General features: G+C 39.1%; 2 protein-coding genes across 3 annotated transcripts; both read left to right on the top strand.

The window, feature by feature from the left end:
* The first annotated feature begins 5,405 nt into the window (after window positions 1-5,405).
* LOC113014404 (uncharacterized) lies at window positions 5,406-8,355 on the top strand. Its single transcript, XM_026155913.1, has 8 exons — window positions 5,406-5,519; window positions 5,608-5,780; window positions 5,896-6,036; window positions 6,395-6,533; window positions 6,981-7,161; window positions 7,450-7,591; window positions 8,007-8,150; window positions 8,328-8,355. Exons 1-8 carry the CDS (start codon window positions 5,406-5,408, stop codon window positions 8,353-8,355), a joined length of 1,062 nt encoding a protein of 353 aa, XP_026011698.1.
* A 2,161-nt stretch (window positions 8,356-10,516) lies between these two features.
* On the top strand, window positions 10,517-16,602 carry LOC113019411 (uncharacterized). 2 transcript variants are annotated; one of them, XM_026163129.1, is made up of 5 exons: window positions 10,517-10,830; window positions 12,159-12,421; window positions 12,515-12,686; window positions 13,071-13,191; window positions 13,496-16,602. In XM_026163129.1, exon 5 carries the CDS (start codon window positions 13,865-13,867, stop codon window positions 16,292-16,294), a length of 2,430 nt encoding a protein of 809 aa, XP_026018914.1. In that variant the 5' UTR covers window positions 10,517-10,830; window positions 12,159-12,421; window positions 12,515-12,686; window positions 13,071-13,191; window positions 13,496-13,864; the 3' UTR covers window positions 16,295-16,602. The 2 variants fall into 2 exon arrangements, with proteins under 2 accessions (XP_026018914.1, XP_026018915.1); XM_026163130.1 differs by lacking the exons at window positions 10,517-10,830; window positions 12,159-12,421 and having other exon boundaries at window positions 12,473-12,686.
* The last annotated feature ends 258 nt before the right edge of the window (window positions 16,603-16,860 follow it).

Below are 16,860 nucleotides of genomic sequence, written 5' to 3' on the forward strand. Positions count from 1 at the left end.
AGTCTACTCCCTGTTCTAAGTAAAGTTATGGAGAGGATTGTTTATGAGCAAATTCAACATTACTTAACAGAAAATCATCTACTCAGTTTCAACATGCTTACAAACCGCGTCTCTCCACCAGCTCAGCACTCATTGCTATGACAGATAACTGGTATAAACATCTAGATGATGGGAACTTGGTTGGTGTCACGGTCGATAGTTGACGTTTCCAAAAGCAGTTTATTTACAACACCAGTGCAGAATATATACAGTGAGGGGAAAATCCAGGGGTCCAAGTACTTAGTGCAAGAGCCAAATTATCCAGACATTTTGCATCCACTTTATTGTGTAATATTTTAGTAGATTGTATTTGATGGTTTGGGCCCCAGGAAGACTAGCAACTACTGTTGTGGAAGCTAATGGGGTTCCTTATAAATAAACAATAAGTAAACCACTCATACCGCTAACGGAACAAGTACCTAGCCTTACATGAAGGTAATGTTTTCAATAACAACATGAACAAGATGATAAAACAGTGAATAAACACTTTACTGAATTACCATGAAAAATTAAAACTCAACAGAAGAATTAAGAGCATCAAGATAATCGTTGCCCTGAACCAGTGGCGGTCCTAGCCTGTTTGGTGCCCTGGGCGAACACTCCCTCCCCGCAGCCAATAGCACTCTATTCTAAAACACTGTCAAGCAGATCAGCAAATTTATAAAATCCACAGAAGTAAAATGAAAAATATATTAAAACCACTAAAGGTTCAATATGTTCAGCAGGACCACTTCTGGTTAACCCTTTAAAGCCGGTCAGAGCGGGCACGCTCCGTTTTGCGTAACTATTTTTAAATCCTTGTAGAACCGGAACCGCGTAAGCTAGCACAATAATTTTTTTTGCATATGAAACCAGAGGAGTTGTACTTACATCTTATGCCATCAGCTTGTACTAAGTCACAGTTTCCTTCCACATATAGCTTTGCAAAAGCTGCATAAAAAGCGCTTGCAGGAACAATAACATAATATTCCAGAAACACGCTTTGCCGATCCGATCAGCTGTTCATAACACTTCTCACAGTGGCTGTATCCCAATTCAGGGTCTGCAGCCTTAAAGTACGCAGCCTCAACAATCCTCAAGGGCCGCATACTTAAAGACCGCTAAGGCCAGAAGTGCGAGGCTTGTGTAATGGGACGGTCTAGCCTCCGTCGCGCTGCCCAGGTTGCCTAGCAACCATGATACTAACAGCTGGAAACGTTTCATACAGCTTTGTTTGACAGAAATGAAGGAGAAAATCTTTTGTTCATTTGTTTGTTTCTACATGAGCTTTGATCATTCTCTAATTAAGGTCAGCTATTGAACGGCGTATATTTTAAAGTAAAGGCTTTAAAACCAAGTTAGTGCAAACGTCACTAATGTCACATAACTTTGCCGACATGTGGCCAACAGTAATGTTCTAATGTTCTTCGTTATTAAACATTTGCACATAAATAAGTGACATAATATTCAGTACTTACTTAAAGTTTACTCTTCAGGCGCCCCCCATCCGCCGTTTTATTCCGGCAAAATTATCCACACCCACCGTGGCGCTATGCATTCTGGGATATGTTGGGCCACGAAGTATACAGAGCCACGTCCTTAAAATTCAGGGAAATGAAGGACGCATTTGAGGGCCGCATTTCGAGCAGCCTTCGAATTGGGACAGCCTTCGTTGCGTCACGGTGACGTAATCGGCCTTAAAATGCGACCTTTAAGGCTGCAGACCCTGAATTGGGATACAGCCATTTAAACAGACTTGAGCGCAAACAATCGCATGTCCGCCATTTCCTGCCCGAAACCGGGAGTGACGTCATTTTTGCGGAAAATGTAGTTCTTTTTACTTTTAGGCCTTAAAAGCCTATACTGGTGTTTTTATAAGTCATGTTTGACTTTATGCTTTTCTGAATAGTTTCTGGGATGCTTAGAAGTCGAATTGCACTGCTGGAAATAGTTTATTTTGATGCACATGCTGTTTTCTTTGCAGATTTGCATCATAGGATTGTTTTTCGTTTTTCCTGCAGTATATAAAAATGCTGTATCTCAAAAATAAAACTATGAACACACTCAAAATAAATTTCCTGTTAATTTCTATCTATCTATCTATCTATCTATCTATCTATCTATCTATCTATCTATCTATCTATCTATCTATCTATCTATCTATCTATCTATCTATCTATCTATCTATCTATCTATACTCAACAAAAATATAAACGCAACACCTTTGTTACTGCTCCCATTCCCCATGGGATGGATGTAGAGACCTAAAATTCATTCCAGATACACAATATAACCATCCCTCCCAAACAGTGGTCACAAATCAGTTCAAATGTGTGGTAGTGGGCACATCTGCTATATTGAGATAATCCATCCCACCTCACAGGTGTGCCACATCAGGATGCTGATCTGACATCATGAGTAGTGCACAGGTGTACCTCAGACTGCCCACAACAAAAGGCCACCCTGGAATGTGCAGTTTTTTGCGCTATTGGGGGTCTGGGGACCCAGAACTGGTCAGTATCTGGTGTGACCACCATTTGCCTCATGCAGTGCAACACATCGTCGCATGGAGTCTATCAGATTGTCAATTGTGGCCTGTGGAATGTTGGTCCACTCCACTTCAATGGCTGTGCGAGGTTGTTGGATATTCGTGGGAACTGGTACACGCTGTCGTATACGCCGGTCAAGCACATCCCGAACATGCTCAATGGGTGACATGTCCGGTGAGTATGCTGGCCATGCAAGAACTGGGACATTCTCAGCTGCCATCTGCCCTGAACAATGTGAACCATGATTCATCCGTGAAGCGCACACCTCTCCAACGTGCCAGACGCCATCGAATGTGAGCATTTGCCCACACAAGTCTGTTACGGTGACGAGCTGGAGTCAGGTCAAGACCCCGATGAGGACGACGGGCATGCAGTTGAGCGTCCCTGAGACGGTTTCTGACAGTTTGTGCAGAAATTGTTTGGTTGTGCAAACCAATTGTTCCAGCAGCTGTCTGGGTGGCTGGTCTCAGACGATCTTGGAGGTGAACCTGCTGGATGTGGAGGTCCTGGGCTGGTGTGGTTACACGAGGTCTGCGGTTGTGAGGCCGGTTGGATGTGCTGCCATATTCTCTGAAACGCCTGTGGAGACGGCTTATGGTTGAGAAATGAACATTCAATGCACGGGCGACAGATCTGGTTGACATTCCTGCTGTCAGCATGCCAATTGCACGCTCCCTCATTGCTTGTGGCATCTGTGGCATTTTGCTGTGAGACAAAACTGCACATTCCAGGGTGGCCTTTTGTTGTGGGCAGTCTGAGGTACACCTGTGCACTACTCATGATGTCAGATCAGCATCCTGATGTGGCAAACCTGTGAGGTGGGATGGATTATCTCAATATAGCAGATGTGCCCACTACCACACATTTGGACTGATTTGTGACCACTGTTTGGGAGGGATGGTTATATTGTGTATCTGGAATGAATTTTAGGTCGCTACGTCCATCCCATGGGGAATGGGAGCAGTAACAAAGGTGTTGCGTTTATATTTTTGTTGAGTGTATCTAAATAATGTGTGTCATTACATGTTCCCCCGCCTATCATGTCTCTCTCGTCTCTGTTTCACTCAGTCCAGTGTCGCATTCTCCCTCATTCATGGATGTGTATTTCTTCGTGTGTTTCGCTGTATATTTAGGTTTTGCAATTCTAGTTTTGTTTCATTTTGTATAACCTGTACGCCTGTAATTAAGTTGTGTTTTTGAGAGTCAGCCCTGCCTGTGAGTCTGCTTTTGGGTCCTATCCTGCCTGCTGCGCACAGCCAGTTCATGACACAGTAGAGGTATGATCAAGCATTTCCAAAGAGCTGTTGGACATTTACATTGTCTAAAAATGAAAGCTTATCCTACAGACTATATAAATAACATTTGTTTTAATGTCAATAGTGTAGCTACCATATTAATTTATTTTAACATATTTTGCATCAATGTGAGCATTGGAGGTGGTGATTAGAGCCAATCCTCATTGTGTCCCACCTGCATTAGGTTAGTGAATATACGTATTTTCGTAAATTCAGTCTAGTTTCATTTGTATTGCAGTCGTGTCAAGGTGCATTATGATTCTAACCTTTGAATCTACTAGTACTACAACAAACTGCCACCAATTACTATTCCTACAAGTCTTTATCAACTACACCACCAGTTACTACATCACTTGTGATGAAAAGAAGTAGCATATAGCAAACACTGAGTCCATAGTATTGGGATATTCAGTACAGATTTGAGTGTGAGACTGCTTGAATTCAAGGGGTGCTCACACCAAAATGCCAAAATATCACATCATTGCAAATGGTTGCAAATGGTTACCTGTCTCTCTGTGTTAGCTCTGCGACAGACTCTCACCCTATGGTAGCTAGGATAGGCGCCAGCCCCCAGATAAACAGATAAAACATCCTCAGGAGCGTCCAGCAGATGTTGAAAGACCTCGGCCTCCTGAGGAAATACAGTCTGAATTGGCTTTCTTTATACAGACGCTGCGTGTCACTCGATGTGTCATGAGAGTGTCTCGTTCACAGAGTCTGACGAAAAGCCACAGGCTGATGTAACGGCAGATTTCTTTATTCCATATATTGATCACATATTTTAACAATTTCACTATAGCAATAGTAGAATCATGTTGTCACCAGTTGTATGCATGTAGAATGTTATCACAAGTGGGCCTCCTGTTTATTGCACCTTCACAGGGGGGCTATTGTAGAAAGTGGAACACATCCAGGCGCCACATTTAAGGGATATTTGACGGGTGCTTGTAATTTTTTCTTAATGGAGAAGCGGGATCAAGGATTAGCTGAAATGAAGATATTGTCATGGTCTCACCAGCTGATCCCGTATTGGGCAACATGTGTTTTTGTTGTTTTTGCTCTTTCTCCCTCTCTTTCTCTCTCTCTCTCTCCTCCAGGGGCAGTCTTGGGACCCAGGGCTTGTTTCTTTGTAAATATGTTTGTTGTCTGTGTGTTGTGTTTTGGGTAGTCTCCCTTCTTTTCGCCTCCCCTTGTGTGCTTTCGTTCGCTCTCCCGGATGTTTTGGACACAGCGCGACCTCTGCACTAATCCATCCAGAAAACTCACACTGACATGTATCACCAACTACTGCTGAAAATGTTAACAAAAAAATAAAATATAGAATTAAAAAAAACTTGACAAATGTAATGCAGAGCAAAGATAATGTTTGAAGTCCCAGTACGATGTGGAAAGGAATTTAATTTCTTTGTTACTGGCAAACCGGTTAGCCCTGTCTTCACTGCAAATTACTGTCAAACAGACAACCATGAAACATTTCCTCATACTACAACATGTCCCAGCCTACTATGACTTTCTTTTGTGCAGAGACGTTCTCACATTTATCATGCCGCTCTCTGCGCTGGTGTTGATGCTGCTGGTCTGCAGTGTTCAGGCTAATTTTTACAGTATAGTGGTGAACTACTATCCACGTGGCAATGTTTCAACAGGATCTTCCACTGTAAGTACACTTTCTCAAAAGACAAGTATATTTACTTTGTGAATTTTGAAGGTGTTTAAGTAAACACATCTTCACTGTAAATCTGCAGGGCATCCTTTATTACAAGTTGGGCTACAGCTCCTGCTTGTATAGTTTGCCCTACTCCATCGGTGGTCAGACACTTGTTTTAGACAAGGTCGACGAGGAGAGTATAGGAGAATGGTGCCAAACTGAAGGAGTCATCTCTCGGCTTTTTTCCAGCAACTCTATATTTTCAATTCCGTGAGTGCACACATACGCTGTACATAATTACACATGCATAAATATGTTTTTTGTTGTCTGAGGGGGAATGAACGTTAAAAAACCTCCTCTGAAAAGTCATTCATTTCTATCACAGGGTCTCTGGCATAGACTGGATCTTTGGCATCAAAAATGGCATCGTATCATTTAAAATTCAGGCTCTGGTGGAACTGAGGATCCGCTCTGACATCGGCAAAGCCAACACATCACCACAGACCACTATCATACCAGCTATCAGGTCAGCCCTGTTTGTGCCTCCATTCCTTTTTTAGTATTTATACACAGATACATGCATTCATACAATTTTATGTGTCACGTCTGGCACTTTCATTGCTTTTCACAGACTAATTTGCTTTAAGATGGAAAGTTTCACCATAGAGAAGGAGAAAGATAGAGAATGCTACAAGTGAAAATTAATCTTTGGTCCAAGTTAATTTTTGCAGTTGTGAAACTTTAACCATAAACCCAGAACAGCATCCAGGCTGTGGGTGTACTGAGCAGCTATCAAAATGAATAAAAAATTGTGTCAGATATTTCATGGAAATGAATGCAAATAATGGAAAATGAGTTTGTTTGGTTTTTTAACTTTCTTTCAGAGTTCCGTCAAACTGTCCAAGAAATTTGAGCCTGTTGATGTTTGATCCTGATGGAGACATAGTGAAATGCAGAAATGGAGATGCATCACTCTCAGAGTGTAGTCCCTGCACACCACCGTCTGTCCTCAGCCTTTCACCAGTAAGTAACAGCTATTTTTTTTTGTCACTGGAGACATGTTGGCTCCAGTGTCAGATTAACGAACTGACCTCCCAGCCCATTGTTCCTCACTGGGCTGGTTTCAGTCATTATGCAAATGTACTGTTTATAAGCTCGGAGAAACCTGCAGTCAGCTGAGACTGAAGAAGTCACTTGGATGAGTGACGAAACGCTACGTCCAGATGAACAGAATCAACTTTTGGAGATTTACTTACCTGGATGATTGAGCATGCATCAAGATGAGACATGTTGGCATAGACAACAATGCTTGTTCATCATGTCAGATCAATATATCTGGCAAAGACAAACAAAAAAAGCCTGCTTTTTGTTCATTTAGATAAGTGTAAATTATGTGAAATGTTGCTTTTTAGTAAGTAGGAAATATTTGTGCTATTTTGTCTTCATGGCCCAATTTTTGTCTTCTTGCAGTCCTCTTGTACTCTGTCATTCAGCCCCACAAACAGCAGTGATGAAGGTCCGTATGCGGTACAGCTGATGATAGAGGACTTTCCCAGACAGAACATAACGTTGACTCAAACCAACGGGACACAAACAATAATAACAACCAACGACGCTATCAGCAAAATGCCAGTTCAGTTTGTCGTGAGAGGTACAAATATTTTCTCCTGGCTCCTGCTTAATGGCCCTGTTATTTTGGCCTTTTGATTTTGGCCACCATGAAGCTAACGTTTACTTTATCCTTACTGCAAGAAACCCAGAATTTGTCAAGATTTAAACAACTTATCTTTACTTTACAACTTGGCTGCTTATGAACTTGGAAAAAGCTTTCGCTTGGCTACCTGTAGATGAGAAAAACAATCCTGGTGGACCAGTTAGAGTTTCTGTTCTTAAAAAAAAGTCTTTATTATTGTCATCACTGCTTTGTGTGTTGTTTCAGTGGATCCTGCAGTGCCATCGTGCACAGAGGGACTCTTTCTACCCATGTTCCTGCCTCCAACCCCAGCCCACAGAACCCAGCTCTACACCTACGTCAATCAGACTCTGGCTATCAGCATCAAGGCACAGACACTTAACTCCACGTAAGTAGATCTCTAAATATAGAATTAAAGGCTTTATTTGTTAAATTACCAATGATTAACACATCCTGCAGCACTGACAGTTTCTAAAATTAAAATGTAGCTTTAATGCGCAAATCAAACCTGTTTTTCATTTAATCAGATCATGAATCTTATCTTCTGAGTTGTGTAACTTTAGCACTTCTAACTGCGCTTCTACAGACAGGTTTGATAAGCCAGCAACCCAACCGGTTTTATACTGATGTTAGGATGTACTAGCACTAGGTTAAGCTAAGTCAATTAAAGAGAAACAAGAATAAAAATAAACATCTTTTAAGCCAAAACTGAACCATGTCACAGGTAAATACCTTTTTCTGTTTGAAGATGGGGAACTTTTGAGAAACTAACTTTTTTCTTGTTTTTGTTTTTTTTCTTAAAGGATCTCTGAGCTGCTGTTCAGCGCGCCGCACACAGTAACTCAAAATCAAACAGGCCCAGGACAGTTCACACTGACGTGGACACCATCTGATTCAGTAGCTGAACAAAGCCACCCCATTTGTTTTGTTGTCCAGGCAGTTTTAGGGTCAGTATCCTGTTTCATAAATATGATCCTATACAAAAACTATTGAAATTTACATTAAAAAAAGTGAAATGGAACAACTGTAATTTGCTGAATATGTTGCCCTTTTTTGTTCACTCATGATATGTGTCCAAACTGCATTCCTGTAAACCTTTTCACACTCTGACATTATAATTGTAGCATCAAAACAGTCACAAAGCAGACATAGCGAGAAACTGAAATTCACTGAAGACAGAACACATATGTTTTTTAAATACCTTTGAGGAATAACTCCATAACAGCAGACACCTGCGTAGGTGTGAAAAGATTGGTTTTGAAAGTAGAGCAGAAACAGATAAATACTGCAAAATGCAATGTTTTGTTGTTGTTTTTTTTTTGTTTTTTTTACCAAGAGCTGCCTCAGCAAGTTAAAGATTAAGGAAAAAGAGAAGAGAAAGAAGAGCAACATAATGAGTCCAGATATCATATATAGTCCAGCTGCAAAACAAAGCTTTTATTAGTGACAAGAACAGGAAGATCTAAGACTGGCCAAGTCAGTTTCCACATTTAAACCTTTAAGTACTAAATAGAATATCAGTTAATTTGACAAATTATAACTCATTTAATGCTAAAAATGTCATTATTCAGTCTGTGCAAACCAGTAGGACAACAAGTCCACAGCATCATACACATATCCCCTTAATAGGGCATATACACGTTATCTTTCCTTTCATAGCTGATTCATTATTTGGTGCACACTATTTTGTTAGTGTCTCATGATCATGACTGCTAAGGGTTGAAGGGTACTGAGGACACATTTTATCTGCTGAAATCCTGCTTCACCGGAAGAGCATTTCCAACAAAGATACTAAAGTTCAATGGTTTGTAGACTTGATGTTGTGACTGCATCAAAGGATTATATTTTTGTGTTTCTTATACTTGTAAAGTTACTGATGCTAATTATAAAAGGTAATCATAAGGTACTAATTTTTCTTGTTGTTTGACTTAAAATCAAAATAAATCAAATTGTAGCAAACTAAATATCTACAAGTTAAACTCTCTAAACATTAAAAAAGATCATTTAAACAGGTTACAACACTAAAACATTGAAAATATTTTTTTTTAATTTAAAACACAATTTAATAATGGCTCTATTGTACTGATTTATTTTCACAGTGCAGCCAAGTACCACTCTGAGCTTCGATGTGTCATTGTGACCGTTAGAAAAGGTGAGCAGTGCATTAACATCCACTACTAACAACTGCACAACTGATGCAGTTCATGAGTAACCGCCGTTTTGACTTTTTACAGCATTGCCAACTCCATCACCCAATACACCAGAGTGTGAGTATAAAAGCGTGGAGTGATGTTTAACACTCAAAGTTAGTCTTATTTGATAGATTTAGTGAATAAATAGAAAATAGCAGAAGAATAAAATCTCGTACTTGTGTTAAGGATGAGTCAAACCAAAAACCCAGAACTTGTTGATAGTTTCCCTCATTCCAGTGGAATCGCTGCATAATTGCTCTTTGCATAGTTCAACTTTGGTAAACATTTGCTCACTTTCAAACCACCCACTAACTGCAGAAATTTAATTTTCAGCTTCATCCACTAGAGGGCAGAGTGGCATTTAAACCACTAGCACTAGCAAGCTTAGCTAAAAGGCTACATGCACACACCTGGTAATTATTGATATGTATGTATGTATTGATATGTAAGAGACCAATAAAATATTAGAATTTCACCTCAAGCCAAACATAAAGTTCTTGGATAGGCTAGAACATGCAGAACTCTATATCCTTTAATTATTGATGCTGTAGACCAAAGTGTTTATTTGTACCAGGTTTAAAAATGTTAAATTTAATTCTGAAGTTTGGCTTCTGAACATGAAAGTCAATGGCCTCAAGTGCACATTGTAGTCAAGAACTTTGTTTATTACAACTACAAAGTAGACTTGATTGTGACTGCAAAGTGTTCTGCATTTCAGTGTTGAGCCCTGGAGTAAGATGACTTACTCCAGGGCTGCCAAATGAGCAAAAGTGACCTTGAGAAAACTCTTACAAAATTTATCTTAATTTCTCAGTACTCTTAATGGGAAAAACACTGTGAAATGATAAACAAAGTGACAGAAAATAAATAAAAACAAATATTGTAGAAAACTAATTGTATTAGTTTTACAAAACTATGTTTGAAAATACAAAAATGACCCATCTCTAATGACATGAACATAAAGTTGTAAAGGAAATGTTATGATTAGATAACTCAAACAAATCAAGTCAGAAAAACATTCTTGTTGGTTTAGAGACATTCTAACATTCTTTGTGTTTCTAGATGTTGCAGCGCTGAAAATGAAGTTTTCCTCGTCGATGGATTTATCTAAAATCAATACCAATGTCTTCCTAAATCAGGTCAGACTTATATCCAGTCAGAAACCAAATAAGCGTACCAGTGAACTACACCCCTGCACAGCAAAAATGCCAGTGTTGATTTTTCAGTGTTAGTAGATTTCAACAGAGTTCCGAGTTAGTTCAACACTTAATCGAGTTAAAATAACACATCGGGAGTTGATTCCTGAAAAGTGTAAGTGTAGATTTTAGTCGTTACTGCATTTTAACACTGTGGGTGTTAAATTAGACCACACCTTCATTTCCTGTGGAGCTTCGCAATCCAGAATCTTCGGTCGCCATTTTTTCTTGCTGATGCGGTAAGTTTTATTCGGTTAAATATTAAGTTTTAGATTGATGTTAGAACAAGTAACATGATAACTAGTAAAAGAAATAGTATTTATATCAAAATACATCATCTTTAAGTGTCATATTTGAATTTTAACTGTTTTTGTTAAGCTGGGCTACTGCTAGCTAGAACTCTGCAAAGTACCAGTTTCTTTCCTAATATTCATTTAGCATAATCTGGCTATTGGCAGACTGTAATGAATATTACATGTTAATATATTTCACAGTTTTTATTAAATGCCTTTTATTTATTTTCGAATTAAACTGCCAAAGCCTTAGGGTCAGTGGTCTCAAACTCGCGGCCCAGAGGCCACTCGTGGCCCAAAGGCCACTTGCGGCCCACGTCAGGTGAGGTGAAGAAGTATAATGCAATTTGGCCCTTAAAGTGACTTTTTTTGTCATTAGCCAAAAATGATTTAATATAAAGGCAATGAGGGCAGAGTGTTACCGGCCCTCATGGGTAGTGTAGTCCGTGCTGCGGGGAGAACGTGTGGAACTGCCCCTCCCGTTGTGTGTTTGAGCGCGAGAGAGGGAGAAAGTAAGAGCTGTTACCGATGAGAAATGGAAGAAGAGAGCATGTAAATATAATAATAACCACTGCCGCCAAAATGAGTGCCTGGTTGTAAGAAAGCTGTTAAGATTCGACTGTACACTGTGTTCGCTGACAGTAAAGCTACAAGCCCGACAACCCAGCGTATTGGCCAGAGGTGTCATTACCACGGTTCAGAGCCGCGGACCTGGCCGAGGTAACAAGAGAGTACAAACATGTGGAGGGATTGGCTTTGTTAGTTCAGTGAGAGTCAAAAACTAATGTGTACACTTATTTCTGCATTTTTATTTTGTTAAATATGAATAAAATTACAGCAGAAGTGCTGCAAAGTGTCTGACCAGAAAGAGAGGACCATTGTGTTAATTTGGTAGTTCAATTAAAGGCATCGGTTAGTTAAGAGGGAGAGGGGGGGATGCGTTCATATTTGCAGTTTTGTCTTGTTATACAATATTTGAAATTTAAAAACGAACAAACCAAACGCTACATTGTCAGGAATATTTGTGGGGAGGGTTTTTATCGCTTAAAATATATAAAAAATAATAAAATAGAAATATGGTTCCTACTAACCCCTGTGATAGTTGAGAGAATACTGTATTGCAGTCATGTTACACAGCTTGTACTACTTAAAAAATGGATCAAGGATGTTTTTCTTAACAAAATTAATTTTAACTCAGTCTAAAGGGACTAGACATGCTAGATATTTTGCAAAGAAATGGTGTTATATGCTGGACCTTATTTTACTCTTGGCAGGTGGTGATATGCTGGTTCCCGAGAAGAGATGAACTAATCAAAGTCAGCTTTTCAAGACAGCCCCAAGACTCTTCGCAACTTGTGTTCAAATGTGAGGCCGTTGTCAGGTGATAAATGCAAGGAAGAGGCACTCAACTGACATGAAACATGTCAAAGACAACATGAAGGTGACATTTCAACATAGGCAAAAAGTGGTTCAAGAACCTGCCATAGCTTCTACTGTCCTGGACCTTTTCCCAAGATTTCTGGATACACCTGGCTTGGTAAGGCATAAAATAATTTAATGACTGCTTTGTGGTTCCTTTGTTTGTTTTCTTGTTAATGTGTTGTTTCTGTTGTTACACTTTGTGTTTAAGATTGACCAAGACTTCACAATGCTGTTTTTTGGGGAGGAAGTGTCTGGTAAGTTCCTTGCAAAGTGGCCAACATTCTTCAAGCCAAGGATCATCAAAGATTGCAAAAATCTGTCCCAGAGTACAGAATTGGATGAGCTGCTCATTTCTGCACAGCGTTACTCTAACGAGGCTGGTAAGTGTAAGTTGGAAATGGTAGATTTTGCATGCCTTTACAGCATTTGCTTAATTCCCACAACACAATATATCACTCATTTCTGTATGGTATGAAAACAAGCTTACAAACATGTTAAACCTGAAATGACATTTAATGTAGTTTGAACACAAAAAAAGTTACATAATCTTACTATTGTTATGACTCGATATCTACTTCACTTGGTGGCCAGAAGATTTTAAGTCTCTAGAAATGAATTTTTATACCAAGGCGCTGGAAAACTGCCTTATTAGAAAAATTATCAGGTGTCTAAAATGTCATCATGGTATTACATAACGTGGAAAAATGACTGCTGTGGTCCTTTAAATGACAGTAATTGTGATGATCTTAATTTCTATTCTGTAGTTTGGGACTGCGAGGCGGCTGCCCTCTTTTGCTGCTTCACTTCACTCCATCATCTAAGGGAAGGACGTCTTCAAAGATTAGCACATCAGATGCTGCTCACCACCTAATGAAATTCATCAAGGTATGCTTTTTAGAATTGTATATTTCTCTTTTGATGAGAACAGATGCAAATTATCAACGGCTGATATTTTAAGATGGCAAGGTGATCCAACCTGCAGCAGATGTATCTATCCCAGACAAGCTTGGTGTTGCAGGACTGACATGTCATTGTTTCTATTAAAACTAAATGTACACATTGAAACAAAAATAATTGTGCGCGCGGAGTGAAACATTTTAATATTGTCATAATTTCAAACAGCAATGCCTCAACATCAGATTATCAATTTTGTTTAATGTGAATCACTTGGTTTCTTTCTCTCCCTCAGGTGGGAGGTAGCACAGAGGCTTTTCTTAAGGCTGGCCCCACTCAGCCATTCGTCCTGTGGGTTGGAGAAAGAAAGAACATCATCCAAAGTTTCTACCCAAAGTTTCTACATTGTCCTAGATCAAAAGGTCATTCCCTGTGTGACACAGATGGGAGATGCAGGTTTTGACAAGGCAAAACTTTTCAAGGCACATTTTTTAATTTGCCGTGTCCTTTGATAAGGCATTGGACAACTTCTACACATTCATCCAGACCATCAAGTGTATGGCATTGATGTTGGCAGCGTGAAGGACAGTCCTCGGGTCAATGAAACGAGGAAGTCTTCACTGTACGGTTTAAAGATATCCACTATTCAGCACTTTGACTGGAAATGTTCATCTGTTACATTTGCAAGATACACCACACAAGTTGCTCAGTGTTATTTAGACATTTGAAGTTCCAGCATGGTTTGTACCCAGGAAAGTTTTTACGTTTGACCTGTGGAGAGCCTGGATGTTCATTTATCTTTCACACGTACTCTGGTTACAAGCGGCACTTATTCCGAGCACATGGAGACTGCGTTCACTCTGAGGTCATCAACAATTTTGAGCCTGTACCTAACGATGGAACCTCTGTTTCACAGCCTGTAAATGTGGCTCATCCCATGACAATAACTACACCGGTTCCAGTTGAAAAAAGGCAAATACTGAACATGTGCAGCTCTGTTATTGCTCAAGTACAATCATCAGGAGTTCCTGAAAGTACTGTACAGTTAGTTGGTTCATTGGAGGAACTGGTTAATGACATCCATGCACATGCAAAACAATCTGTTGTCGACTGTTTGTCAACTGATACATCAAGAGAAACCTTAGAAAAAGTTGAGGATTGCTTTGATCAGCTTGAAAATCCATTTTCATGTCTTAACACAGAATCTAAAAGGATAAGATATTTTGAGCAAAAATGGAAAATAGTTGAACCCATAGAGCATGTTCTTGGTGTGCGTTTTGATGTACGCAAAGATAGAACAACAGGGACATACAGGCAAGTTCCTGTCAATGATAAATTCATGTACGTTCCTATCATGGGATCCCTTTCATCTATGTTTCGAAACAGTGAACTTTGTAGCAGTTTCCAGAAAAAAAAACTAAACATGGAGGGATTGTACAGAGATTTAAATGACGGCTCCTACTTCAAAAATCACAGTTTATTCTCACAACAAGAACATGCTCTCCAGATCCAGCTCTACTATGACGATTTTGAAACTGCTAATCCTTTAGGCTCAAAAAAGGGGGTGCACAAACTTGGTTGTATTTATTTTGTTTTGAGAAATTTGCCACCAGAGTTAAATTCTGTGGTGATGAACATTCATCTTGTAGCCCTTTTTCATTCAGAAGACTTAAAAAAATATGGGTTTGATCCTATCCTAAAGCCACTTGTTGATGATCTAAAGATTTTAGAGACTGAAGGAATGCAAGTGCCCTTTTCAGCCACACCTGTGAGAGGTTCGCTTTTTCAGATTACAGGTGACAACTTGGCTTTACATAGCATTTTTGGTTTTGTTGAATCATTTAGTGCAAACTATTGTTGTAGATTTTGTTTAACTGATAAGACAGAGTTGCAGTCAGTTTTTAGTGAAGATCATGTAGGCTTAACACTGCGTTCCAAAGAACTTCATTACAAACACTGTGGTGCCATTCAACAAAATCCTGCTTTGGGCTCAACATTTGGTGTAAAAAGAAATTGTTTACTCAATTCACTTCGGCTGTTCCATATTTCAGACAACTATGCTGTAGACATAATGCATGATCTACTAGAGGGAGTGGTGCAGTATGAGTTAAAGCTTGTGTTTCAGTACTTGATTAAGACCTCTTTGATATCCTTGAATTCATTGTCACAGAGAATTATAAGCTTTAACTACGGATATGCACAGAGAAGGAACAGGCCAGGTGGGCTAAAACTGGATGACAACAGCAAAGATCTTGGGCTTAATGCTGTGCAGTCATGGTGTCTTTTGCGGAATAGCCCATTGATTTTTGGAGATATCGTTTGCAGAAATGATGGACATTGGAACTTGCTACTTTTGTTAGTTCAAATTGTGAACATTGTTTTTTCACCCATTATAACTCATGGCATGACTTGCTATTTGAAACATCTGATTGCCGATCATCACAAGGCTTTCAAATCTCTCTTTCCAGAACGGAATTTGATTCCAAAGCACCACCTAATGATCCATTACCCACGCTGCATTAGAAAAATTGGGCCACTCATACATATGTGGTGCATGAGATTTGAAGCAAAGCACAAGTTCTTCAAAAGATCTGTAAAGAACTTTAAAAATATCACAAAAACACTAGTAAAAAAACATCAGAATCAATTAGCCTTTCATTTTGAAAATTTTTATTTTAAAAGATTACAGTTCGGCCCCATTAATGAAGTCTTGGCCAGCAGCTTAAAAGGCAGTGAAGCACTGAATAAAATGTTTGATGTTTCTTCTATTGTTTCTACAACTTCCTGGGTCAAAAGTTATGGTACAGAATATCAAGTTGCGATGTATGTTTGTTCTGGTGTTGAAAATGAGATGCCTTTGTTCAGTAAGATTGTCAGTATAATTGTTAGCGATTTCAATACTTATCTTCTAACTTGTAAGGTCTCAACAGTATATTTCAATGATCACTTAAATGCATTTGTTATTGAGGATGGATTAGATGTCTTTGCACTGATCTCTGTAGATGATCTGGTGTACTATAGACCTTATGATAGGCAATTTTCAAATGGCACTGATGACAAAATGTACATTGTCCCATACTGTAATTTTGTATGACTTGTTTACTTGTGGTGTATCTGAATACAAAGTATTTTGGAACGTTAATGTCTTGTATTTCTTTGTAATGGGTGGATGTTGGGGGTTAATTGTAGCAGTAGAGATATCAGAGATTAATGGGAGTTTATTGTAATCTGGTGGTATTAATGATTTGACTGACACTAGTGTTAGTGTTAGAAAATTAACACTATTCAGAGTTGAATTTTTTAACACCAGGGCTAGTGTAAAGTACCACCAACACTATTCGGTGTTAATTTTTAACACTTAACACCAGTGTAGAATATTTTTGACACTGGTCAGTGTTACTCAGTGTTAATTTTTAACTCTGTGCAGTGTTAAAATAACACTAGCTCGTTGTTAAAAATATAACACTTTGAAAAGTGTTAATTTAACACTCAAAAGAGTGGACACATATAGACACTTTTCTAGTGTTAAATTTAACACTCACAGTGTCAATTTTACACTGGCGATTTTGCTGTGTGCAGTTGTAGACATTACGATAGAAACAGCTTCTGTGAGTGATTACAGAAAAAAAAGTTCAGATCACAGTGTGTGTCTGAACTTTT

Source organism: Astatotilapia calliptera, chromosome 3 (assembly GCF_900246225.1).
Source record: "Astatotilapia calliptera chromosome 3, fAstCal1.2, whole genome shotgun sequence".
NCBI classification, from domain to species: Eukaryota; Metazoa; Chordata; class Actinopteri; order Cichliformes; family Cichlidae; genus Astatotilapia; species Astatotilapia calliptera.

Coding starts and splice junctions, on each gene's coding strand:
- LOC113019411 (XM_026163129.1), top strand. CDS start 13,865: ATGTTCATCTGTTACATTTGCAAGATACACCACACAAGTTGCTCAGTG.
- LOC113014404 (XM_026155913.1), top strand. CDS start 5,406: ATGCCGCTCTCTGCGCTGGTGTTGATGCTGCTGGTCTGCAGTGTTCAG. Junction 5,781..5,895: donor AACTCTATATTTTCAATTCC/GTGAGTGCACAC, acceptor TTTCTATCACAG/GGTCTCTGGCATAGACTGGA. Junction 6,037..6,394: donor ACTATCATACCAGCTATCAG/GTCAGCCCTGTT, acceptor ACTTTCTTTCAG/AGTTCCGTCAAACTGTCCAA.